The sequence below is a fragment of the Poecile atricapillus genome, chromosome 1 (assembly GCF_030490865.1).
Source record: "Poecile atricapillus isolate bPoeAtr1 chromosome 1, bPoeAtr1.hap1, whole genome shotgun sequence".
In the NCBI taxonomy this organism is placed as follows: domain Eukaryota; kingdom Metazoa; phylum Chordata; class Aves; order Passeriformes; family Paridae; genus Poecile; species Poecile atricapillus.
In genome coordinates this window covers 59657249-59684546 of record NC_081249.1, presented here as the reverse complement: position 1 = coordinate 59684546, position 27298 = coordinate 59657249, and the positions used below count along the sequence as shown (strand labels likewise).

The 27298-nt window shown below is 35.9% G+C and overlaps 1 protein-coding gene across 1 annotated transcript in view; it reads left to right on the top strand.

The window, feature by feature from the left end:
• Positions 1-27298, top strand: part of VWA8 (von Willebrand factor A domain containing 8) — a 179197-nt gene that overhangs the window by 126049 nt on the left and 25850 nt on the right. Inside the window, exons 30-37 of the mRNA XM_058826255.1 lie at positions 1053-1169; positions 1629-1693; positions 1792-1917; positions 2538-2647; positions 4673-4827; positions 6575-6776; positions 13210-13291; positions 15254-15458. Coding sequence (XP_058682238.1) covers positions 1053-1169; positions 1629-1693; positions 1792-1917; positions 2538-2647; positions 4673-4827; positions 6575-6776; positions 13210-13291; positions 15254-15458 — 1062 coding nt within the window. The remainder of the gene's footprint in view (positions 1-1052; positions 1170-1628; positions 1694-1791; positions 1918-2537; positions 2648-4672; positions 4828-6574; positions 6777-13209; positions 13292-15253; positions 15459-27298) is intronic.

Genomic DNA, 27298 nt, shown 5'->3' with positions numbered 1-27298 from the left:
TTGTATTTGTTTTATTTAGGGGAATTTGTGGGAATTTATGTTTTACTTCCTTAACGTCTATTGTGTGTTATTGCACATGTTGTACGTAGGCAGTTTACTTTTAGTAAGTCCTTGCAGAACCTAATGTCCTTGCAGAACTGAACATTTCCTTGAATGGCAAACAAAATATTGAACCCAAGGCTTAATGAATTTACTCCTTTGTACCTTTTGAATTTCATTTGATGCAGTTAAGGTTGGCCCTGAATGACTATTGTCTTGAATTCTTAGTTAAACACATTAGGAGCAGCTATAGTACTTTGCAAAAAGATGTTTAAAAAGCTCCCATCATTTGATAGCATGTGTTGACCCTTGGGCATCAAGTGACAAATGAGAAATCTGAAGTTCAAAATCTAGCACACCATTTTTTCATGTGATACATGGAGATTTGCACCATCCCATCTGCTTCTGAGTCTCCATTCTTTTGAGTCATCCTGCTGTCCCCCAACAGCTGTCCTACATCTGACACTAAAAGTTGTCAGAGTGCAGGTCACAGAAGGATTGTCACACCCTGGGATATTTGATAGGCTTCACAGTATCAGAGGTATGAACTTGGAGAGAAAGTACTAAGCCATTTCTTCTTTCACCAGTTTGTCACCTTTAGTGGGACTTAAGCAATAGGTGAAATAGAAATTTTTTTAAAAAACATAAAAAATGAAATTAAATATTTTAGTGACTTGATAGAACTAATCTCTTATGTGTAGCTGCATCTTGGACATGTAAACCATACTAGTCCAGTTCCTAGAGAACTGGAAGTGAATGTGAGATGTATAGATAAAATGCCGTGGAAAAACTGTAGTATCATTCCAACCCTTGCATGTATTTAACCTCTTTAATTGAGTTTCTCTATGAACTTTGAAATGAACCAAGAAAATCCAGCTTACATTTTGCAACAAAATCTAGATCATCTTTTCAAAATTACCTAAGCGGCTCAAGTTGCAAAAATGCTTCAGATAGATTTGTTGTAGTCTCTTAAATGAACTTGAGATGTACATGGATCTGCTTTTCATTTATAGAGCAATGTTGTGTTGTTGCTGGATACAAGAAGCGGTGCCCTTCGCCGTCTTTTGCTCTCACCAGATGCTCAAGACTCTCCTAAGAGGACATCTTGGTGGAAAAATAAAGAAGAGATGGTGAGGAATAGTACCTGCCCCTATTATACTATTTTTTTTAAAAGCAAATGTCAGTACTGGAAAAACTGGATCATTAAGTTTTTTCTGGTTTTACCGCCCATGCATTTAATTTTTTACTCTTATGTATGTTTAAATGTCTTACACAAAAAGTAGCACTATTATGGACTATTGATATAAAAAATATAAATGAAGATATGTGTCTTTTAAATATCCCATTTTTAGGGCTAGAACTGGAAATAATGGAACATTTTACAATGAATTATGTCCAAAATGATGAACTCAGTTATGATACAATCTATGACTAAGAACAAGGCAAGCTAGATAGCATTCTGAGAAGTAATTAAAGCTGTGGATTCTTTTAAATAAAGGAACAAAAACTAGTACACTTTCAGAAGTCAGGGAAACTCACTGGGACAAATCTAACAAACACTAATTGTGCTATGATGTATTTTTATACAGAGCAACTACAAAATGTGCCGAGAGTTTTCACACAAAAACTGGCTTGTGTTCTACAAAGAAAGAGGGTGAGAGTAAATTATATCCTTGTATAGAATTGATTTCTATCAGATCTCCTTGTGTATATCCCTATCTGATTACTCTTTTTTGGCTTTCAATTTTATAGAAACCACCTTATTGTACTGGATGTATTGGAGGGTCAAACTCACACCATCTCACTTCCAATCAGTCTGAAATCTGTTTTCCTGGTGGCTGAAGACCGGTGGCTCTTGGTGGAAAACGAAACAAATAAGTTAGTTCTGCCTAGTTTTCTTGATGGCATTATTTGTTGTGTCGTTTGTGTTCAGAAGTTTCTCTTCTGGTCTCAGACTTGGTTTTTCCTGTTTGTGAAACTGACTAGACTTAAAAAGGGGGTGTTCAAGGTGCAGATTTGCTGTGGTGAAAATTCAGGTAGACTTTTAGAGTAGGAAATGAAGAGGATATGCCAACCTCTGAAAGTCTAGACTAGCTTTGATCATATGCAAATTAATATTAATTTTACTGACATGATACTGATCTTTAGAAATGAGAATGTTGGTGAACCTATATCTGGAAATACAGACATGTTGTCCAGAGTTAGCGCCTGCTTCCTTTATTTTCATGGTCACATGAAAGAAATGTTACTCTGCTGTCTCATTTTTATAAATGCACAGCAAATGAAAGTGTGTAGTTACCAGAAGACAAATCTGGCACTTGCTGGCCTACCCTTTCCTATCTCATAGATGTTTGGGAAATGATATTTAGTTTTAGCAAAAGGTGTTGATAGCCTTGTTTATATAAATGTAGAATGTTTCCACTGTTTCAGAAGATAAAAGTCCTTGTTTAGAGTGACAAGTTTAATTGGGAATTATTATAAATGTGTATCTTTCACAGGAAATTTCTTTTAACCAAGCGTGCCCATATGGAAGCTCAAGACAGTGAGGTTTGCCAGCTGCATGCATTGAGTGAAGAGCCAGCTGACATGGGATTTGGCTTAACAACAGGTACTGAATGCATGCTCTGCTAGTTCCTTTTTTTTTTTTTTTTGTTATTTTTGTCATTTCTGTTTGCAGCTGCACAAACAAGACTTTTTAAAGGTCTGAGTAACCATCTCTCTGATTCTGTTTTTTCCTCCTTATCATGTTTGGTTAATAATAACAGCTTTTCTCAAGGCATGGCACATTCCATGCTCAAACTTCTAGTTGTTTGAATAAAGCATTTTTGTTTCATTGTAGCATTCAAGACCCTCAGTCATGGACTTTCAGCAAACAGACAAACACATTGAATGGAAAAGGAAGCAAGATAACTAGGCAGGAATTAGAACAGGAATTGAAGGGAGCAAATATCCTAATGATTCCAGGCTGTAAGCTCCTGCAGGTCTGCTACTTACATTCAGATGAGCTAGAAAACATTTCCCACCCCTTAGAAAAATACAAACCACCTACTGTTAAAACAGAAGTCACAGTTTCTGTAGTTCTGTTGATAGTGTGCAGGAGGCCATTGGGGCCATCACATTTGCATTAAAAAATAGCGGGAATTTGATCAGTAAAATTCCCAGATGGTGCTAGGTATTGAGGCTTGTCTTTGTTACACAATAAGGCAGAAATCTGCAGTGGTCATCATTCTGCCTGTCTATTGAAGATCTGTCTTCAACTACGATAGCATTTTCAACCCTGAGGATTTGATCGCGGTGCCCAAAATATTTAGTCTATTTTGTTTAATAAGACTGGAAGTACACATGTGCATCCTACCTAAGAGTTCATAGGTTTTGGTCATTATATATCAGAGACAGAGGAAACAGACAGAGAAACCACTTTATATCTCTTAAAGAAGGAACAAGTTTTGTTCTGGTTCTTGTGGCTAGCATAAGTAAGAAAAATGAGATTAACACAGTGTAAACGTGGTAAGATAAAATGTTATTGACAAATAATAGGGCTTCATTTACATAAACAGCAACCAGGTGGATACCAAAAACTAACCATAGCCTAAATATCTAGAATCCTTTTTAACTCTTGTACAGTTTACTCTACCAACTTATCAAGCACTATCAGAGTGCAGTAGTTTCCTTCCTCCCACTACCTTATTTAGAAACGATTCTGGAGTATCATTCCTCAGATGGATAGAAATGTTATTATAATTTCCAGTCTCAAAGTATTTGTGGGCAGTTTATTGCTGCATGCTTTCTGTGTTATTTTTATCCTTTGTTATCTTGTTTCTTCTCTTCCAATCTGAAATGTTATCATATCCCCTGTCCACCTTTTTCCAAATAATCCAGCAAACCCCAAATGTAACATCTTCAGCCTTTTGTTGTTCTTTGAGGCCAAATCTGTCACAGGAGAACTAAAAAAAGGTAGACCAGTGTGGGTTTACTGCTGACCCAGACCATTCATCCTTTGAGGGAGGAAAGATTTTTCTCCCACTGCCATGTAAACAAGATAGTCTTGTGCCCATCGAAGTAGAAACAGTGCAGAACTAAAGATAGCAGGTTCTGACTGTTGGTAATTTGAGGCAAGGTAAAGGGCTCTCACAGATGCACAGAATAAAATTCAGTTTTTCTTAGCTTAAAGACAAAGAAAATCAGACCATTATTTAACAGAAATGCATTACAAACAATGTTATTTAAATTGCAAAGACAGCAAGAGAGTCACTAAGAAATGTCACATTGACACTGTCCAAACCTGTATTTTGCCTTTTGGTGCATTTGTATTATAACAGTTTTCAATGTGATCGCATGCTGTTCTGTTTTATTCCATAGGCTTCCTGCCTCATTTCTACAGTAGAGGGCAAAATTAAGTGGTATAAGCAACTACAAAGCTACTATTTCCTGATTTTAAGTACCTGACTTTACAAAAATAGGATTACTTCTTTCTCCTCTGTGTTATAGTATAGTATAATGAGATCTGCTTTTCAGTAATTTTATGCTCAAAGTAATAGTCAGTGTTCAGTGCTCAGCACTCTTACAGTTAATATTGTTTCCTATTTCACATCTGGATTTAATGACTTTCATTTTGTTTAATTTTCCTGTTTAGTGTCAGAATTGTGCGTGCCTCATGCAGTTTCAACTGACCAGCTATCTTCAGAAAACCTCAGTGCAGCTGTGGGACAAAAGATCAGCTCCCCCAACAGGATCTTCTCAGATGAGCATAATTATGCTACTATTGTTATTGGTTTCCCAGACCTCTTGGTAAATGCTCAGCGTTATTGTACAATGAAATAATATGGTCTCATTTGTTTTGTAACCCATTAAGTACCTGTTTACCAAATGATTTGGAAAAAGAAGGGAATTGGCAGCAAAGGACAAATTCATGTGGTGTACACTACTTGTTATGGTAGTCTAATCTAGAGGGTTGTCAGTGGTTTTTTTAGGTAATAAGAAATGGGACAATACAATGTCTAGCACAGACAAAATTCGTTTTTGGTGAGCTCTGCTCAGTGCTGGCTAGAGTAATATTTTCTTAATCATATGTTTTTACAGTTATTTAATTAAGCATAGCCTCTGAAAAAAAGGATATCAATATAATTTTGAACTGTTCAGTGTGACCTTCTTGCCCAGTGTGCAGCAGGTAGCAAGACTAGATTAAGGAAAAAGAAAAAAAAATACAGAAAATTATAACAAAACTAAAAAGCTCCTTCACCACTGAATAATGTAGCTAAGTGTAAATACTGCATATATGTGTGCTCACTGCCATTACAGAGCTAGAAAAGAACCAGAAAAGAAAGTGAAACTTAGCATTCTAATGACTAGGGCTGTTGCAAGGGGTAAAGGCAAACACAGGGAAAATACGGGTATGTTTAATTCTTTAGACTTTTTTTATATTTGCCACCTAATGGTATGTAAAAAGATAGTGATTATGGAATAAATAATTGTATGTCATGTTTATTTGATAAATTGGGGCAAATTTGAAAGTGTAACTATTAACAGACATGAATTTTGGGAAAGCCAAATGACAGAAGAAAATTCTTTGCAAATTGCAAAATTATTCAAAAATATATTTTTGTCAATAAGACAGTCTTTGCAATTAGCTTTTGAGTTTTCCTTGGTTTGATTTTATACTACCAGGTGGTTTATACAAGCTTTTCCTATTACTTACAATAGATGTGAGTTAATTGCTGGAAAAGGGAGGTGGTCTAGAGGAGTGAGTACTAAAGAAGCTGCACACTTCAATACTAACACACCAAAGCGGGTGGTGAAGCATTTTTGGCTCTGCCTGATTCATAGTGAGCTACCATCTTTCCTCTTGCATGTTTTAGATATCCAGGTAAATTTCAAAGGGGTAGTGCTAAGGGTGGATATAAGAGTGATTGGGCACAACTTCAGTTTCAGTGTTTAGTGCTGGTGGTGTAGGTGTTTAGCATGAACAAGGTATATGAGCTCTTATTTGTAATAGTAGTTCTCAGTTTACCAAACACTAAGACGAACCTTCAAGATGATTTTTTTCAACAGGCTCTTCCAACCATAGTGGGAGATGAAGCCACTGGCTTTCATGTGGAGGCCTACATTTAAATCTCTGAACCTGGACCCAGCCTTATTAGCTTTTAATTTATTGCTGAAATATCTGTTTGCATTTATCTATGTTAGTGGATACCTAACAGTTTTTTACATAATTTGATTCCAAATTAGGTTATTCCAATGCTTTCTGCTCCTGGTTCAATTTAAAAAAAAAAAAAAAAAAAAAGTTGATTCAACTTCAGATCTTCAGAGCAACTTGATGCCTAGAACTCATGTAGATGGTTTGTTGGTTTTCATCCCTATAGGAGTTTTTGATGACAAAATAGTCCAGGTCATTCCTTGTCATGTGGCAGCATAAGAAGTAACCACAAAAGCCACATTCAATTCAAAATTAAATAAGAAGTGGAACTTTTCAAGAAGTGTTTGTTCTTAGATTTAATAATAGTAAGGTTTTCTTCAGTAGACACCTTCTCTTTTTCAGTCTCCCAGTGAAGTGTATAGCTGGAAAAGAAACTCCTCTCTGAGTCACAAACGTGCTTCTCCTTCTGATCCACTTTATTATGGAGCCCAGAGGAAAACAGGAGCTGCAAAACAAACCAATTGTGTTACTTTATTGGCTTCTAATCAAATAGTCCGAATTTTAGCACCCGGAGATGTGCCTCTGAAAGACATTTATCCAAAAGGTAAGAGGTTCATATACTTGTGCTGCAATACACTTGTTTTTTGTTTTGTGATCTGCTATCACTCCTTAATTTTTCCAGTATGTTCTTAAATAGTCACAGAGCAAGTATTTGAGAAGGAATGAGTGTAGTTGCACTTAGTTTTAAAATTATTTGAATCTTATTAGCATGCTGAATTATACTTCTGAGGAATTAACAGGGTATCTACACTATGGATATCTCAGTAGATGGGATTTCCCTCTGTCTGCAGGGGAAACCCAGTAATAGAATATGATCATTCCAGTTCAGCAGTTGGCCTTCACCAGGATTTCTAGCTTCTGCTCAGCATCACACAGAGATGCAGTGATAAACCTGTTGTATGACTAACTCTGAATTCTATCTCCAGCAGGGAAAATTAGAGGGCTTATTCTGGGAATGCATGTGAGCCTGTCCACTTTCTCTTCATACTTTCTCAATATTTGCACTTGTTTTGCTGGGGATGTTGCAGAGGACATCACTGCCTCAGGCTTTAAATCTTCTTTTATGAAGATTTGTTGTCCACAAGTTTATCTGGTGTCTCTTTGAACCTGTGCACTTCCACAGCAAGCTCACAAGTTCATGATTTTTTGTGATCAACTGATCTCCTACCAGATTTATCAGGTGCCCCTAACTCTAGCATTGCAGGCTTGAGTGAGTAACAGTTCTGCATTCACCTTAACCATCACTTTCATGACTTGGCAAACTTCAGTCACTCCTGCATTCTCTCCAGATTGAAGAGACCCAGACTATTTAGTTCTTCTCCTATCCAAGAGAATGTTGCATGAATGACGTTCACATGCAGCAAAACCACCCTCCATTCTGACACTAATAAAGCAGGTGTAGACTATAGATCTTCAGACTTTTTTGTGCGGCCACGCCAAGCTTTCTGTTATCATTATAACTTCAGCTTCTTCGAGCAATAACTAAAAATGTACTAATTAGTGCTAAATAACAGCATTTGTGAGTTTTGCATTAATTACCTTTAGGGATCTCCAAAGTTTACTCTCAAGAGAGAAAATGCCGAAAATATTTGTGTATGGTAGAATGGCTTGATTTCATCAGTACAAGAAGCTATTCCTGATTTAGTCTCTGTGTGAACTCTCTGTCCTAGTATAAACATTTTATTCCAAATTAACTCAAACAGAATGAATGATCTAATCTGCCTGTCCTCATTTAGCACAGATCAACTTCCCTATGTAGAGAAACCCTTTATTTATTACCAAGAGGATAAAACATTTACTTGACTAAAAAAGCCAAGTCAAGCATATCAACAAGGTAGAAAATGTCAGTTACCACCTTTTATAACTGAGGGAAAGATTACCTCTTTAAAAGATTAAACTTAATAAAATTAGTTGGAGTTAGAATCTTGGAACTAATTATACAACTTCAGGCTGTGTAATCTTCTCATACTTTATAAACTGCAGAAGGGTCAGCTTGGGTCACTTTTTTTTCAGGCCTTCACAGAAATAATAAAAAAAAAAAAATCTGAATCTGAAGTAGATGTTTTAGAAGGTAAATCTCCTGAGTTTTTGTTAAAATTAGTTTACTAATTTGGGAGTGAGGGAGGTATCTTCCCTCAGTGCTTCCAAATGATACCTAAATTGAGATCTTGACTGCTATTTCTAAAAACCTTTTAAGTTGCTGGGTTATGTAACACCTTGTATTGCTAGGTTATTATAATTAAAAACCAGGGGACAGTCTTCATGAATCCAGGATACTAGTAATATGAGCATTATCAGTGTGAGAATTGGCTTCTGTCTGACTAAGCAGTTTTATTTTTTTCTCTACTGTGTTGAAATATATGAATAGGGGTTGATAGCTTTAAATGCATAGAAAATTGTATGAGGTTTGTACTGTGCTTCATGGCCATTTAAGTTGAAAGATTTCATGCCTTGAAGATCTTGATCATTGATTTTTCTTTTCTGGACGATGTTTGAATTCATGAATTAAAAGACTTACTTTAACTGAACTGTGTTTAATATAACCTTACTGATTCAATTAAATAGGACCTGAGCAAGATTCTAGGTTTTCTGTACCATAGCCTTTTTCAGGACTTTTTCAAGACATTTCCATTTATCAGTTAATGGCTGGATTTTCTAGTGGAGGAGGAGCTATGAGGGAAATCCTATGGCAACCTGTGCTACTCAGTATGTCATGAAAAAAGTTAAAAAATTAATTAACACTGAGGTAACAGTGCTGATGATAATGGTTATTATTCATGGTAGGAAGGATTTACCATGAAGAATTACAAGAAGGACTACAATTCTGAATGCAGTAGAAATAACAGGTATCAGTATAGATGAATATATGGAGGAAGAAAAAATCCTAATTCTACATTAAAAAAGATGGGGATGATGAGAACATCTTAGAAGCATTATTTTGCTGTCATGATAGATAGTTTCATTAAGACAGCAGTTCAAAGCTCAGTAGTACTTGAAAAAAGCAAATCAAGTGTTAAGAATTACTAGGGAAGAAATAGAAAAAAGCAGAGAACCTCTTTGTGCTGTTGTACAAAGTTGTCCTTATCACTGTTCGGTTTTGGTCCTCTGTCTCAAGCTGGGAGAAGGCTGAACTAGGATGAGTTCAGAAAAAGACATTATGGATGAGCAAGATCACATTGGTCAATCCTCCAATGTGTGAAGGCAAGATCAGAGAAGGACATATGGTAGAGTTCTACAAAAATATGTATGGCATGGAGATGTGGAAAAAAACAACAATTTTGCACTCAGTACCAGAGTTAGGGAGCAACTAATGAAGCTATTAGGAGATTCATCAAAAACAAGACAGGGTTCTTCATAGGGCGCTGACCTGTGAAACAGTTTCCCAAAGGATGTTGTGAATGCTGAAATGTGGATCCAAAAGAAAACTGGACAAACTCCTGGAAAGTTAACTAAATACACAGACATGAAAACATAGACACCAGATTCAGTTTAAGAAGCCCCTAGATTGGAACTGGTTGGTGATTGATGGAAAATACTGTGTGCACTTGTCTGTTCTTACACATTTCAAGTGTCTAACTACTCTTGGAGACAGAATACTAGATTAGAGGGACCTAGTATTGCCCTTGTTATGGCACAAATCAAAAATATTTTCAAGTGAAAAAGGGAAGACAGAAAAAGAGAAGCATGCGTCTTTGTGCTCACTTGGAAGGTGAGATAATAAGGTAGTAGCCCTTATGATGCCCATTTGAGATTTTGTTCATGCAACCTTCTCTGCTGGGTTGTTGTTTCTTCTGGAGTTTGCCTCTCAGTCTCACTAATTGACTCACTATTTGATTGAATACACATTTAACTGCTACCAGTTGCTACTTAACAGTCTTGTTCCCTTGAAATTCAGTGCTGCTTATTCCTAATTGTGCTCCATTGTTTCTGTATTGGAAACCCATAGTTACTTACCTATGAAAGCTGCATTCTTCCCTGGGAGATGGTAAAGTGAAGCAAAGGCATCCTGCTACATGAAATCAAGTATGTGTCAGTCCCTTGAAGTTCTTACACTATTGTCTTCTGTTGCCTTTGAGAAGGTGTTTTATATTTTTGATTTTGTTTCCATATCTATCAGATTTTCTTTCCCATCTTCTTGGACAACTGGTCAGTTCTGGCATACAGCCCTCCATTTCTATTAATAATTCAAAGTACTCAGCCAAACTCTTGCATATTCTGATATGTATTACTGAAGCTGTTCCAGGAACAATAAGCAGAGAAATAATTGCCTATACATTTTATTGGAACTGTAAACTAAATGATAGTTATATTTGAAAAGAAATTATAACAAGTAATAATTTCCCCAAAGACTGCCAAATAGATGTATGGACACAAACTATAAACTCAGACAAGCGATCATGGCAAAATCCAGCAAAGAAGAATTAATGTTTATTCTAAAAACAAGACTGTAGAGATGAGGCACTGCTTGAGATCAAATATTTACTTTGGTTCTCAGCACTTTCTATAGATGAACATAAAGTAACAGCCTATTACTGAGTGTGCATCTCTGAGTATGACAGTAACTGAAACAACATGTAGTGTAACACACAATTTTACCAAAATAGTCTTGACACATCATCTGGTCCACCTGTTTACATAAGGACAGGATGACACATGTAGTCTCTTAACTGGTATTTGTCAAACAATTGGTCTATTGCATTGCTTCATTCTCCTTGTATTAAGACAAGCTTTCCATGGTATCCATCTTTTCTTTCTCTAAACAAGACTGAATACTTCATGTCACCTTCACTCAGGATAATATTGCTCTCTTTATAATGATCTTCTCCGTAGGATTGGATGTGTTTTTTTAAAAAACCTCTGTTTAGACCAAAAAAAAAAAAAAAAAAAAAAAAAAATCCTTGCATTTGTCCTTAGAGCCCATCTGTTCTGGCCACCTTGTCATCCTCAGGACTATTTCATATCACAGAATCATGGAATGGGTAAGTTTGGAAGGGACCACTTGAGGTCATCTGATCCAGTCTCCCTGCTCAGCAGGGTCCTCTAGAATATGTTACTTAGGATTGTGTTCAAACAATTCCTATCCAGGGGAGGAAACTCTACAACCTCTCTGGGCATCCAGTTACAGTGTTCAGTCACAATCACAGTGAAGTTTTTTCTCATGTTCAGGTGCAACTTTCTGTGCATCATTTTCTGTCTGATGCCTCTTGTCCTGTTGTTTGGCACCACAAAGCAGGGCCTGGTCCCTCCTCTAACACCCCCCCTTTAGATACTGACAGACATTGCTGAGGTCCCTTCTCAGTTTTCTTTTCTTGGGGCTGAGCAGGCCCTTGTCCCTCAGCTTTTCCTCATAAGAGAGTCGCTCCAATCTCCTCATCATCTTCATAGCACTCCACTGGACCCACTCTGGGAGCTCCATGTCTCCCTTGTACTGAGGAGCCCAGAACTAAGCATTGTACCTGTTTTCCTTTAAGTTTGATGTCTGGAGCTGTACACAGCTTGTTCTTCTCCATCAGGTTTTGGCAGAAGAAGAACAAGCTGCACTTCTTCATGTCTGATGTTCATGTTTCATTATCAAGATTCTTGGCTGCAGTCTGGGGCCTAGCCAGCAGTTCTTGTGTAGCATTTAAACATTTGATTGCCTTTTTGTATGCTTCCTACTCCGCAATCCTTTTTCTGTTTATTGTCTTTAATTTGTTTGCTTTATGTCCTTTCTCTAATTTATTAACTTAATTTGTAATTCTTATCCCACAGTTCCACCTTTTCTAGTTCAGTATCTGTCCTTGTTCTAGATCTTCATCAGGATTTTTAATGTGTATCTTGTTCTTCATTACTAACAAAAGAGAGACAGTATATTTTAAAACAGCAACAAAATCTGGGGGAAACCAAAAGTGGTCTTTGGCCCACAAACCTGCATTTTTCCAGAGCTTTTTCCCCTATTTCTGAGGTTCCCATTTTTATGAAGATGAGTAAAGTCAATTCATGTGCTACTGTAGGCATGTATACTATAGATATATAAATACATTGGGTATGCATAAAGTGCTGCTGTTATTCTGTATGCTACTTTGAGTATTAGATCTCTTTATGCTGCTGATCTTACTGGTCTTTTCTGTGTGTGCTCTATGAAAGCATCAGCACTTCTACAGGTAAGGTCAGATGCCTTCATTTCAAGGAGGTGAAAGACACATTGTTTCAGATGAAAATCTCAACTTGCTTTTATCTTGTGACAATGACGTTTTGTATCCATACTGAGCAGTGTGATTCAGGCTGTGGTTTCTTTTCTGAAAAACTGTCTCAATTTTCTCCATGCAGATTAAAGCTCCTAACTGGAAGCCACTTCTGAGCCAGGCACCATGTACTCATAAATTGGCAAAAGCCAGTGTAGGCACACAAACACAGATTTATTTCTGAAGGAAGTACCATATATTAGCTGTATTAATTAAACTGTCCATAAACAGAATATTTAATGCTTGATATTCTAGGGTCTATAAATTATTAAACCTTTGCATACTGAGAATCTGCCTTCAAAAAGAGTGGTTCAATTTCAGGGAAGAGTGTTTAGCTTAGTATTATTGAGAAGTCTTCAAGTGGAAATCATAAACACAATGTTTTGAAATGTTCCCCAATATGCTTTTAAAGTCAAATATACAACTGACATTATCTTCAGTGACAGATCAAAGCAGTGAGTTAGGTATTGCCATAAAGCTTGAAGAGTGCTTTTGTGAGCAGAGCTATATTTGTGTGTAATTTTGACATTTGCCATACAAATACATTGTTCTTTTATAACTGACTGTCTGATTACTCACTATGGTAGTAATAAAACAATTCCTTATTTGCAAGTTATATTCCTGTATTGAATATGAAAGCTTATCATTTTCTGACAGGTACTGTATAATAAAATGTTTAAATTTAATCTGCTAAATGTGAATGTAATAGCCAGTTAATCATGCAGCTGGAAAATAACATTTGTTTGTTTGCAGATGTCACTCCTCCACCAGCTGCTGGATACTTGGAAGTAACAGATCTTAATTCAAAGAAAATCAAATACATCGCAATTCCTAGGTAACTGATTTTATTGATTAGAGTACAGTCATCTTAGAGATAGAGCAAAGAGAATTTAGTGTCTATTGTTACTTCAGGATAAGCAAATATTTCCTTTGATATGGAAAGTAAGACTGATTCATACCTAGTGTAAAATTATGCAAACATTGCAGTATATTTTTGTCAGCATTATTTATGTGTTTTACTAGGTAATGCTGATGAAAATGTAGCACTTAATTAGTAAATATGAAAGGTAGCTTTATCTTCTGACTGTCATTCCCTTTGTTCCTTCCCTCTCTTCCACCCACTTTATTCTCAACCCTCCTTCATTTGCAGTCTTTATTTTCTTTTTCTTTTTCTCAGTCTTTAGGATCTGAGAAAGGCAAAATGATCCAGTGCTAGGTCTTAGGAAACTGGAAATCGAATTCTGGTCCAACATAAAGTTCACTTTAAAAATAGCTTGAGCTTTTCTGTGGTTGTCCCTTTGGAAGGTATACATTCTCAAGTATCTTGCATGATACACAAGTATATTGTATGATAAATTAAAATAGCCAGATTCTATGGCTTCTGTTTGGTTTTAACATCTGTCTCTCACAAATATAGAGAGTATTTGCAAATGCTTTATTGTATAAAGATATATTTTGGTCCCAAATTGTCATTTTCTACTGTAATAATAATAATAAACATTTTTGTTTTAAATTGCACTCTCTCCACTCTGCATAGTTAAATAGTACCTGTATGAGACTCATGCATGAAGAATTTTTTTTATACTATTTTCTCAAAGTTGATTTGGAACTTATTCTCATTTAAATTTATCCTGGTTCATTAATAATCTGGTGGAAAATTTAATTAATAGACAATTATTTTTGCACTGTTTGCCATTTATAATTGGTGCACTGGCCTACATTTTACACAGTCATTCAAAAATGAAAGACATTACCGTAAAAATAGTAAGGAATTATCTTATTTTTCAGTAATTTATTTTTCAGATTTTATAGTAGATAGCAGAAATTACAAAGCCATATTTCAACATTAGGACCCTTAAGCTAGAAATAGGATTTAAACTGTGTATGGCAGATCTGAGCAGATGTCCAGATTTAAAAATGTACTTCAGTAAGAACCGATGAGTAAAGTAAGTTTTCATCATATATGTATGAATAGTTCTCTGTTAAAATCTAACAGCCTTTCTTCCTTCTAGCAAAATTAGCCTGGTCAGATGCTGAGATAACTCTTTCTGTTGAGTTAGTACATGGTGGTTTCAGTCATAGGTAGAAGCATATGTGTTGCTCCTTATATTTTTTAAAAATTATTAATTTTGCCATTAGTGCAGGTTGTCAAGTCATTTATGCATGTAATTAATAGTACTGACAAATTCTTCCCTACATTGTCTAAATTTCCCTTCTTATTATGTACTTATTAGGCCCTGTCTTTCAGCAGTAAATTTTTATCAGCAAGCTGACTCTTTAAAAAACTGCTACAATTCTCTGTACATAAAGCTTGTGACATTGTTAAATGAGTATTTAAATCTTAATATTTTACACTAGAGAAAGGTGTAACTCTAAGTTGATGGAAATGTATTTTCCTCAGTGCTCAGATCATAGTCTCTCTATTTCTTTTTTAGTTTTATATTTTTCTGTAGTATTCTTACGTTTTTTATATTCTTATTAGTTTTTTCCTAAAGATGGACTACTTTTAGGTAGATCAGCTACAGCAGTGTATCTAAACTACAGCAGTATTTTTGGCAACATATTGCCTTTCAACCTGGACTTTTATATTGCTTCTTATACATTCAGGTGTCTTTTGGTTATGTCCAGTTTCAGTAGGTGGAAAGATTCAGATAAAATAGTGGGTCTGCAGGGCTTGGTTATAGTCTCTCATGAAATGAGGGTGTAATTTCATTTAATTGTCACCTTAACTGAAGAAGTACTCATCCCCCTTTTAATAGCAGCTTCAAGAAAAATCACATTAATTCTTGTTTTTCAGGTCACAATCTCTCTCTCCATATACATCTTGGCTCTCCAAGATCTCAGATGCTGATGTCTTGCTGGCACCACTGGGCAAAGTAGGTTTGGTTACTGTGGACATGGGAGGAGGTGTGAGGCTTTGGGAGACTGGGCTGGAAAGCCTCCAGCAGTCACTGCAGGATTGGAGGAACATGATTGGCCAAGAAGATGGTCGTCCTGTGCAGGTAGGACTTCTCAAAGCTGAACTGGAAAACATAACAAAATGAGCTATGGAAGAGTTTTCAGCTGGGAAAGGAGTTGAGGGGAGAGCTGTGTTGAAAAACACAGTGAAATAGAAGTAGCCTGTGAGAAAAATTTAATAGACTTCTTCCCTGAAAAAAAGAGGCACAGTAGCTTAATTTAAAAACATTTTGTAACCCTGTAATTATGGTGACTGAGAAACTCTTTGTCTTACACTGTTTGTATTTTTGCCAAATTCCAGTGCAATTAAATGCAAATAAATTCTTTATCTCCTACTGATTTTTAACTGTAACTTTCAGAATGTAGAATAATGAAATGAATTTTTAAGAAAATTATATACTTTTCAAGAGTTCAAGTTCTTGGAAAAAAAAACATTTGGGTTTTACTTTGAAAAAGAAACTTGAAACCTAGGTGAAAAATGCCTTGAATTCACAGTAGAGCCTTTGGCTAATCTTGATAACTTTCCTAGCTGAGCAGAGATGCAAGGTTATCCATACAGCCATGTTGTCATGTGGAATGTTTAGGTAGATGCTGAGAATACACAGCATATACATGTATGGTGTGTGTGCATGTATGTGTGTATATACGAGTGTTAATGTACTGGCCAATATGTGTGGTCACCAGTGCAACACAGAGGGAACATTCAGGACTGTTCTGTTGCATCTTTCATTAGAATGGGAAAACAGAATGAGTATTCTTAATTAGAGCTCTCTCTAGTTTTGGTTGGGGTTTTTTTGTGAATTAGATATATTAGGCCAAAGCATCTTTTACTTTCTTTTCCCACTCTTAACTCCCTTTCTGCAAAACATTCTGTGGTTACAGAGACTTGGGCAAGAACTGAGGTGTTCTTGTTACTGGACCTCAGCAAATGCCATTCATAAAAGTCATGGGAAAAAGAAACTGTTACCCAGTAGCACCTTTGTGCTCGATACTTGTGGCTTTGTCAGTGCCATGGTCATTGCCAGTGCAGTAGCACTAGCACCATCTTATGGTCAGATATAGCCAGTTTACAACAGCCCAGGGAGTTTGACTGGTTTTAATAGTTATTCTTTCCTTTCTCCTTTTTTTTTTTTAATAACTTGTTATTTTATTCAGCAATATTACTGTATTGTCAATAATAGCCAACAAATCATTAGACAATACTGGTTTGGAAAGTACACACCATAAGAAAATTTAAGTCAATTAGCTAGAAATCTCAAGTAGCCATTTTAAAGAAGGCTAAGAAGCTTTCCCACAGTCACAAAGCAGTTTTCAAAAGCTGCTGTAGTCTTTCTCTCCATTGACAGCCTGCCTCACTAGTAGGCACACTCCAGGGTACAGTCTCCTTAGAATATCTTTCTTTTCTTCTGTGTCAAACCAGTGATTTGTCAGAACTGAAATAACATGCTCTTTGATTTGTTCTAAAGGGCTGGAACAAAGCCTCCTATGTGATATTCTGAATTGCATGATTATCACTAACTTCTGTTTCCCTGCTTTACTTTTTTGCTTTGCTTTGAATGGAAAGATAACAAGACCTAAGGAGCTTTGTTTACACAGGCATTGCAGAGCAGTAAGAAATAAATTAGATCCTTAATTTTATGTAATCTCAAATAAGATAATAGATATGTAGCTGCTGTGTAAACTCTGTACTTTGCTGATTGGATATGATGGCCTTCACCTTTCCTACTTAATTTCTCAGTAGGCCTAGACATAAAAGCAGTACTTTATTAAGGCATTCATTTCTGGAAATGAAAGGATCCTATTACCTTAAAAATATATTCATGTAGCTTCCTTGTGTAATTGAGCATAGAAAGAACATGTCTCCTGATCCAGGGGCAATTACTTTGCTAAGAATGCTGCAGCTAAGTATTTCCTGATACCTGTTTTTGCAAAATTGGACATGTTTTGCAGCCATGTATTGATCTGATCTTTCAAGTGTATAAAAATGACCTCCTTTTGTGTAATGTTTTGTGTGCATGCTCATGTTAAGTGATTTGGAGTCTAATGAGGTTTCTCTAGTTCTTCGATTAAACCCATAATTTCCAATCATCTTGTAGCAGAAACTCACTTTAAGAGAATTGTCAGTGTTACACCCACCCACCTCCAATTACCCCTTCCCTTAAAACTGCCATTGCTGCATCCCACTAAACTGCCACAGGCTTAGCAAAGCTTATTATCCCTTCGTGTGATATTCTTAGACCATGACCTGTGTTTATGTGGCTGGGAATCACTGACCTGCAGAAGCACACACAATCTTTTTGAATTTTCCTGACCCTTTAGAGAAAAAAAGAATTAAAGGTCTTTCAATACAAACAGAGTTTCAAAGAATTGGAATAAAATCTTCCACCAGGCTTTGGGTGGAACTATTGGTACTATCTTTCTGGGCTGCATTTTTGCTTTCACAAACATGTTAGCTCTGAGAAGGAGGCTGGATATACATAAGCAATGAAACAGAGGAAAACAAACAGCTGTTCCACTTGTAATCAGTAATTAGGCTCCCTTGATAAAATTTGTGGCAATCTTTGAAACAGTCAACATTTGTTTTGTATTGTTGATGTACTCAGCAGAGTAGAAACTGCTGAAGTCTTGAGGCTTCACCGAATTAGTTTATCAAAATATAGTACGTAAAAAGCCAGCATTGATACAGTCAGGTCAGGATGTTTTGTCATTTATTGAAGTTTTAAACTCAAAATAATACTACAGTATTCTGAAATTATTAAATTGGAGTGTCCAAAATATAAAATCTTGAAAAAATACTGTATTTCCTAAAGCTGTGAACTCTACTCCAAAAACCATTGAGCTTTTTCACTGTTTGGTGTCCCTGTCAAAAATGTCACTTCATTATCAAATATCTGAAGAGAATTTGAAAAACAATTTCTTTTTAAATCTTGCCCCAGAAGTTTCATGGCAATAGGCAGACACTGATAAGCTTGTGTTACTTTTTTCATCCAAGGGTTATTGATGGAAATTAAATAGAACACTGATTACATTCTGATATAGTTCAGATATTGTCTTTAAGTAAGCATTATTTAGTGGTATGTCTCATTTAGATAAACTACAATGCTTTGATAAAAATAATTAAAAGATACATCATTTAGAGGTATTTCAATAGATGTTAAGGCATTTATCTGTGATTATTAGCAAAAACATTTAGTTCTGTATTCACTCCACTTAATGTTTTCCTGCTGTAAACTGTTGTCCAAAATGTTTCATGTCATGTACTCGGAATTGTTTTCAGAAGTCCCAGGACATATCCAGACCTGTAGAGTGCATAAAAATGTACTTAGTCAAAGATGGCAAAAGCTTTGTCATCTAGTTTATGCTAATGTATATCTGGACTCTAAATAGAATTCACAACGTTTTTTGAAATCCAGGTGTAGTTTTGGTCTAGGTAATATCACCATGCTGAAGCTGAAGATACTCTTGTTTCAGTACCAAGATCTTCTAAATAAGTGATCTGATTGATTAAAAAAATAATAATTCTTGTAAACTAAGGCTTTTTAGGGGTTTATTTGGGTGAGGGATTTTTTTTGTGTCTGTTGTTTAATATATTTATGGAATCTGCAGTAGTTGTGTCATCTCCTACATGCATGAAGTGTGTTTTTGAAATTGCAGTAGTGCCTTCTGTTTGTGGCTATATATAAAGGCCTAATGAGTCAAGTAGTTGTGATTGCAACTATTTTGATTTCCTATGGACTGTTCTCTCTCATTTTCAGTATAGGAAGCTTTCCTCATGAACATTTGGGTACTTAGTTGGAAATTAATTCATATTTACATCTAAGTGAATAGTTAGTAAGAAAAAAAAAAGATACTTCATTCCATTTTCCTGTCATTCTACTGTCCTAAAACAGGGTCACAATTTCCTGGTACATCCCAGATCTTAAAGGTCAAGGCCTGCTTGTTCTACAGTACTCTTCTTCTTCAAGGATGGATATTGCTTATTTCTCTTTGGCCTCTGACAGAGCTCCACTGTAACATTAGTGTTCTGTGTAATGTGTGTTTTTCCTCAAAAACTTAAAAACCTGAAACGTCTTGTATAACCCCAGGAAACACAGGTGAGTTTCTTAGATGATTCAGGTTCAGCCAATATGATGTCAAGATCATATAGTGTAGGACTGAGCAGAGCAAAGATACAGTACATGTGAATTGAGTGGGCACCAGCTGTTTAAAAATAGATTAAGTACATTTAGCCGTGAGCAAGTGCATGTGCTGTGTAGAACCTGAATAATACAGCATCTACATCATGCTAGCTCTCTAGTCTGAAGACTGATGGGCAACACTCAACTTAAAAAATTACATACTCTTTGTAGATGTGTCAATCCAAAGGAAGTGTGTGAGAGAGACACTGACACCTTAGTATGAAACCATGCCCTTCGAAAGAAAAGGATCAGCCTGGAAACATTTTCTTACATTTTTTCCTCACTTTGCTTTTGTGACTTCACCTGACATGAATGTTGAACTGGAGTCAAAGTTGAGTACATTCCTGAAGTATTCATAATGCAAAAAATCTCATATTTACTTTTAAAGTTAAAAGAAGCCAATCACATTAAATTAGGTGAGGGTGTGCAAATGCAGCTGAGTGTGTGCATCTTATGTATTCACACACAGGTACATGTATATATCTGCGCACACGCGCACACACACAGGTGCTCATTTTTTTTACCAGTTGTCATACCTCGACACTGGTTCTCTTGAATTAGAATTACCTGGAGAGATCATCATAACTTGACTTGTAGTCAGTACCACAGGGACTGTATTTCATAATGAGCAAGAATTGAAAGTCAATTTGGATAATGATCATCTTATTCCCTTCCTTGAATAGTCTCATTTATCCCATTTGTATTCCATGCAGCTAATCATGTAGAACTCTACATTAAGTATTCACCCCTTAAGTGAACTTATATTCTTCTATTTTACTGAATGCATCCTTTTTTTCTCTTGGTTTTTTTCTGAAGCTGTACTTTAAAGTTCAGGTTAATGCAAGTCCACCTGATGATATTTATTTTTCTAGGTTGGATGTTTATCTAAAGAATAATTAGTTCAGGATTTTCAGTGATTACAACTTGCTTATGTTTACTGCTCAAAATCTACTTTAATCGATACAGATAGTTTGGGGGTTTTCTCCCTTTTTAAAAAGTGACATTGAACTTCATAACGTAGCAAAAATCCATCCTTTTCCTGATGTTAAGACTGAACTGGGAAAAGCCGCAGTTCTTTAATCGAGACAAAAGCATGACCTTTAGCAAGAGTGGCCGGTTCTTCTCCCCACCACCCTCCCGCTTGCTATTTTCTACTTTGTACCAAGCAGTCTTTCTGACCACACGAGGGCATCAGTGGGTTAGTAACAGTCATTTCCTTCAGCTTTTCAATGCTTTCAGTGCAAACCCCAAGAATTATGAGAAATACATGCAGTGGAGTGTTACTGTAAGTTTGGAATAACCATATGATGGCATTCAGCAGACCTGCACAGTATCCTGAAAATCTTGAAATACTGCAGATTGCAGAGTTATCTAGTCAGTAGGTGGATTCCAAGGTATAGTTTGATAGCATTTCCAATTCTGAGATACATGAGCCCCAAATCCATAGTTTAGGTCTGTGACCTCTTCCTGGACCATATTATTTATTCAGCTGAGGACTAGCAGCTGTGTACCAGCCCTTGAATGAAGGTGTCTGAGTATGGGGAAGCATGAGACTGGAAAGCTGTGAACCCACGGAGCTAAATAAATGCATATCTCTACAAGTATTGATGGGATAAAGCAACTCAGATAAAGATCATTGGTCCTCTGTCAGACACCTTTTCTATAAATTTTCTCAGCTTGGATGAGGCCCTTATACAGAAGCACTGTACAAACATGTCTAAAATATATTATCTTTCCTAAGGAGATCTTCCAGTCTAATTAGAGCAGATGGACAAAAAGCAGGAGGGAAATAACCTTAACTTTCTGTTAGAGCAGACTGATCCAGCACAAAAGTCTCTTTTCATCCTCTAACCTTTCTGTGGTAGCCCAAAGTTCTCAGGGAGAAAATATTATTACCTCAACACACTTTTTTGAAGATCTCAAAAAGTCTGCAGCAGTGCACATTGCTGACATAAAAGTTGGAGCTCCTAACACCAGTGAAATCCTGCTGTCCCAAGAAGACAAATGTATACTAATAATTATGTCTTTAAGAAAGTGATTCCCTGATTAGTGAAAGGACAAACATAGGGAAAATTTAAATAATCTGATATGTTTCAGTAATGCAAATTCTAAGAGGCTTTCCTTTAGAATATAAAATAATGTAGTAGATATTAAATAACTTCTGCCTCTGCTCCTTAAAGGTAGTGTTGACAAGGTCCTCGGTATACAGAAAATCAGGCTTTTCTCCTTCTGCATATAATTTTTTTTAACTTTCTTTTTACCCTATGGTTTTCAGTCTGGACCATTCCAAACTGAAATATTGTGTTCACTTATCCACTCTTTCTAGCTGTTGATTATTCACAGTACTCCAGAAGAAACCAAATTCAGTGTTTTCTGAGTTCATTGATCTAGGAGGTATGTAGTAGTCATGACTAAGCTAGATATTATCTGTCTCCTCTGATGATATTTCATAGTGGGTTAGAATACTAAAAAGATGATGACCTAACATCTTAGAGTTGAACAGAATTGACTAGGGAATTTTTATTAAAGACAGAAGAAAAATGGACTTTACACAGGTGCTTACATAACAGAAGATCCATTAGATGGTATAAATGTATTATATTATCTTATTACTATATTTAGTTTTCCAGCTTTTAAGCCACACAGTGAATATTTGTGGGAAAAATATTCTAATGCATCTGCTGTGCAGAGGTTTTGAGTTGGTTCTTCAAGTGACAGCATTTATTTCAAAAAAGAGCCCACAGCAGCATTTTGTACAGTGTGTTGGTTTTTTAGTTGGTGTATATAAATTTCATTTGTAAGCCAGATACAGCTTTTTATAAGTTTCACTCCAAATCCCCGCCTCTTCCCCATCCAGATTCACTTTTCTAAAATGCCGTCAGTTATGATGCTTTCAACAATTCTGGTATTCAAGACAAAAGCTTAATGCCTGCATGAATTTTAAATGCTACTTTTAGAATTAAGTGTTCACAGGAGTCAGATGATGCATGAAGCTTCATTAGCTCAGTTTGAACTCTTGCAAAGTTTTACAGACAAGATAGAAAATCAAAATGAAGTCAAATGAAAAAAAGAAAATATATTTAAAGTTTCGTACTGCAGTGTGATAAATGTTTTTTTCATTTCAGGATACAATTGAAGAAACAGAATACATATCACACATTTTTATTGTCTAAGACTGAATATCTTTTCTATGAAAAAATTACTAGTGGGCTCAGTTTTGTGCTGTTGTTGTGAACAGAAATTATGCTATTAATTTTTAGTATGTAGGAAAAAGCTGCACATTCTATGGTACAAGTGAACAAAATAGAAGCCATTAGAGGGGTTTTTGCCTGTTTATGCCTTTCTCTCACTAGGTGGTGTAAGATTATTGCACCAATTATTATTAGATTATAAAATTTTTTCTTTCCCTCTTTAGTAGAATCAGTTTTATGGTAGAGTTTAAAGCCACAATGGAACAGGCAGGTTAGCCTGTGATCTCCCTGATGTGGAGCTTCTTTGCTTTTTTGAGAATGTAATGCATATATTCATGCTGCTGATAAAGAATGTGTTAGAGGAAGGTATGTTCTTGTGACCTGTTAAATGCAGCCTAGGATAATATTGAGGGTTTAAGGTTGGAGTAGCTCAGGAACAAAAGAAAAGCAATTATTTTTTTTCAGGGAAACATCAATCTTTTGCACATCTGCAGAAGCACATTCTGCATTCCATGGAATACATTTCCTAATCCTTTGTGCCACTGTGGGATGGATTACTTAATGCATTTTTCACATGGAATACAGTTGTGTTTTGTTAAATCTTTTTTCATAATAACGTATGAGACTGAAAGCAGGTTTTGTACTGATTTTGATAAAGAAAGTACCATCTTCCAAATCACCCATAAGGCAAAAATCTACAAAGTTTTCCCTTCTTCTCCTGCAATATTCTTCTGATACATGCTCAATCTTTGTCTACAGCACATGATAAAGTGAGCTAAAATACTTTAACTTTGTAGTCTTTCTAGTAGGTTTATATTCATATAACTAATATTTTACAGCAATAATTTAGTGCCTCCTATGGAAAGTAACCCATATTCTTCACTGACTGGAAACTGTCCTGTTTAATATGTTTTATGTTAATGAAAAGGCAAAATATCAGATTAACTCTTTCTTTCCACATCTCAGACATGTTTTGATAAGAGTGGATATATTCTCATTTGGATCTTGAAAGAGTTGTTTCCTTTATGATAAAAAAAAAAGTAAATGAAGAATGGGATCTTGCCAGCCTACATCTGCTTACTTTCCAGAACTGTCTAATCTTGCAACTAATTAAGCTAATGCACGCTTTCTTAATTTACATTGAACTAAGCACCTGACTTGTATGAATTTTATTGTACCTCAAATCTTACTGCAGACATTCTTTTCCCTATTCTCTTCTGATCAACAGTAAAAAACAACTAGTAATGCAGTATTATTACTAATAGTAGAATATGTACTTGTGAAAACAATATTTGGGTACCCTAAAATTTTCTTTTTAATGATTTTCCTCCATAAATATTCTTTACAGCTGTAAATACTGCAGCTGTGTTCCTGTTTGCTTGTATAATTTTATGCATTTATTCAGTTGTGACACATGAAATCATGCTGGTTGCATCTTTAGTAAATGTGTCCTATGTGGAATGATCCACTGAATGCTGAAAAGAGCTTAGTAGAGATGTTGATTCCTTGTCACCACATGCAACAAGGAGGAATTCCATTTATTTCTATTATGAAGATGGAAAAGCCTGTAAGGAATGCCCAGCTCTGCTTAAACATTCCCAAAAGGATAAGAAATACTTGATTTGGGGAGGTTTGAAGAATGGAAATATAGATTATTTTTAAAGTAAAAATTTAATCCCTTTACACCTGCAGGATGTTAGCCTGAAATCAAAGTGGGTTTTTCTGTTTTTTCCACCTTTCTGTACTACCTGGAGTATTAAAATAACCATTGTGTTTTATGTGAGAGAATTAGATATGAGTTCACCCTGTCAGGGCCAGAGGTAATTAAAACTAAGAGGTGAAAGGTCTGCTCCCCTGTACATGAGGCAGCTCACTCCCATTGGAAACCAGAGTTTCTTTGCCATTCCTGAGACAGAAACTTGCTTTTGTTGCTGTGAGCCCCACAAAGGAGCTTTCTGGCAAGCAATCCTGAATGGGAGGCACTGACACCTCCTGTGCCCTTCAGGAATTTTAATGAAGTTAACCCTGTCAGGATACAAAAGTAAACTGCTTTATTTAAAGACCATCCGCTCTCTGGCCAATTTGCAGTGTTGCAGTGTCAGTTACAGGGCAGGATGGCAGGAATATCTACAACCAAAAAAATTATCTGTATCCCAGTCAGCATTTAGGAAAAAGCCCTTCACATTTTACTGGAAGCTGTCACTTGTTGATTACTTTTCTACTCAAAGCTAGAAATACTTTCAAGCTTGTCTGACATTTGCTTACAAATTCTAAAAGATATTTCCTAACCTGTAACCATGAGTTCTCTTTCTGCCAGCAGTTAAATCTAAGTACATGTTCTGCCCCTTGTTTTAGAGAGTCAGCTTTTTACACAACTGGAGGTTTGGACACTGAAAGCTGTTGGCTCAATCTCTTGCATAAAGCTGCCAGGAATAAATAAAATTTCAAGTGGGACAAGACAGGAGGAGATGAAATTCCCTCTCTTTCCCTGTTTCCACAATAAATACAACCTGAGGAATTTTAGTCTTTAGATAGACTTGAAGAATGAAGAGCTGATGTATGACTTAAAATACTTGGTTGTTAATACTCTAAAACACGAATAATAGATCTACTGAAATATCCATTTCAGCTGACTTTGCTAAGTGTCTTTTACTTATTATATTGGATACTATTATAAACATGTTTATAATAGGGCTATTAATATACATTCAATGCAGATGTACTTGCTAAGATACAGAAGTGCACAGTTGTGCTGCTTGTGACTCTTATTTAAATGGTGAATCTTCTTTTTAAAGATTTTTTTTTTTTCTTCTCCGTTTTGCTGCAATGTAGGATTAAGATTACTGGATGCTAAAATGTCACTAAGGTCACCTGCACAAAATCAGATGAAGCTAAATTTGATAATGCTTTTGGTCAGTTTTATTCAGAGAGCCAGAGAGATTTTTTTGCAATGCATTAGAAGAAAACTAATTCTGAAATCAAAAGGGAAGTATTGTATTGTGAAAATAACTCGTATGTTAGAATGAAATACGGGTATGTGTGGAACATCAATAATTTTAATAATAGAGGACAGCTTCTGTCTTCATAATTCCCACGCTTTTATTGTGGGTTATTTCTAATGGGTTCATGCAAGCTCTTTTCTTCCCATAGCTGTGACAGTGTCTTGTGGGGGCAATTCACAGTGTATCTGGGTCAGCTGTGTGATCCTCAACAAATACAGCCTCTGTCTCTTACTGAGGGATTACAAAAGTGTCAAAAGTATGCCGGTGCTTCTTACTCTCCAGGGGTTAATGTTATTAAATTAGATGATTTCACATCAGAATTCAATAGAATTCAATCCCACATTCACTTAACTGGCATAAATGTGATTCTAGATCCACTTCCAAAATAGTTAAAATTTGTTTAGTACGCAATATACCATAGTTTGTCTGACCAGCTGAAGTCTAGACAAAACTACCAGCCTTTGACTCATCTTCACAGTGGTCATTATTACAAATTGGTGTGTTTAATGTCTGTATGGCATAAGTGTGGCACATATGTGAAACACTTGGTTTCTCTGTGTTGTTGAGAGAAGTAAATCATGTAATGCACTTTTTTGAGCCTTTTTATCTTCTTTGTGAAGTATAATAAGATCACTTAGTTTCCAAACTGAATGAGCTTGTATCAGTTTTCCCTATGCAGTTCACTCATAGAATCTCAGTGTTGTCAGGAAAAAAAAAAAAAAAAAAAAAAAAGTGTAGCCAGGTAAAAACCATTTTGTCACACATTCATATTTTTCGGAAGGAACTGATCTAGAGCAAGTTCAGATACCATGTATCTCTCACTGAAAGTAAAATCAATGTTGAGTTCTATTCCTGCCTGGCTATCCTTACTGTCAGGAGTTAATGGATGTATAAGAGGCAGAACCAGAAAATTAAGTCAAAGCATTAACAGGTCGTGGTATTTGTTGTTGCTTCTTAATTTCCCTTTTCTTAAGCACTCCTTTCATGCCATTGCCTCTTAAGAAAAGCACATTCCTTTGACATCTTTCTGACCTGAACTGTTCATATTCTTCTCATGCAAAATTTTTGTTTGTTTCATTGAATTTGGAAGACCTACAGAGCCTGCATCACAGTCTTTATGAATGTACCCATTTTCTATTGCTATAAGTGCTGAGAATATAGAAAGAAAATGAGAGAACAAAAATATTTGAAACCAGAGACTAAGATCATTGATGATTATTGAAAATTAGGACTCTAAAGAGTACAAAATAAGAATAATCTATTACAGGAGAGGATGGTAGTTGTGCTTCTTGTGTGGTGAAGACTTTGAAGAAAAACCTGCCCAACCAGAGAATGGGGGAGTGCTTTTACACTGTGATTGTGAATCACCAGTATGTGTAAACAAGGTTAGACAATGACAATTACAATTGAAACGTGTGCCTTGAATGTTTTGGAAATAGTGGTTATTTTGGAAATCAAAAGGAACTTTCAGAGGGAAAAATTCAGTTTTCCAGCCATTCTGCTCTGACCTGTG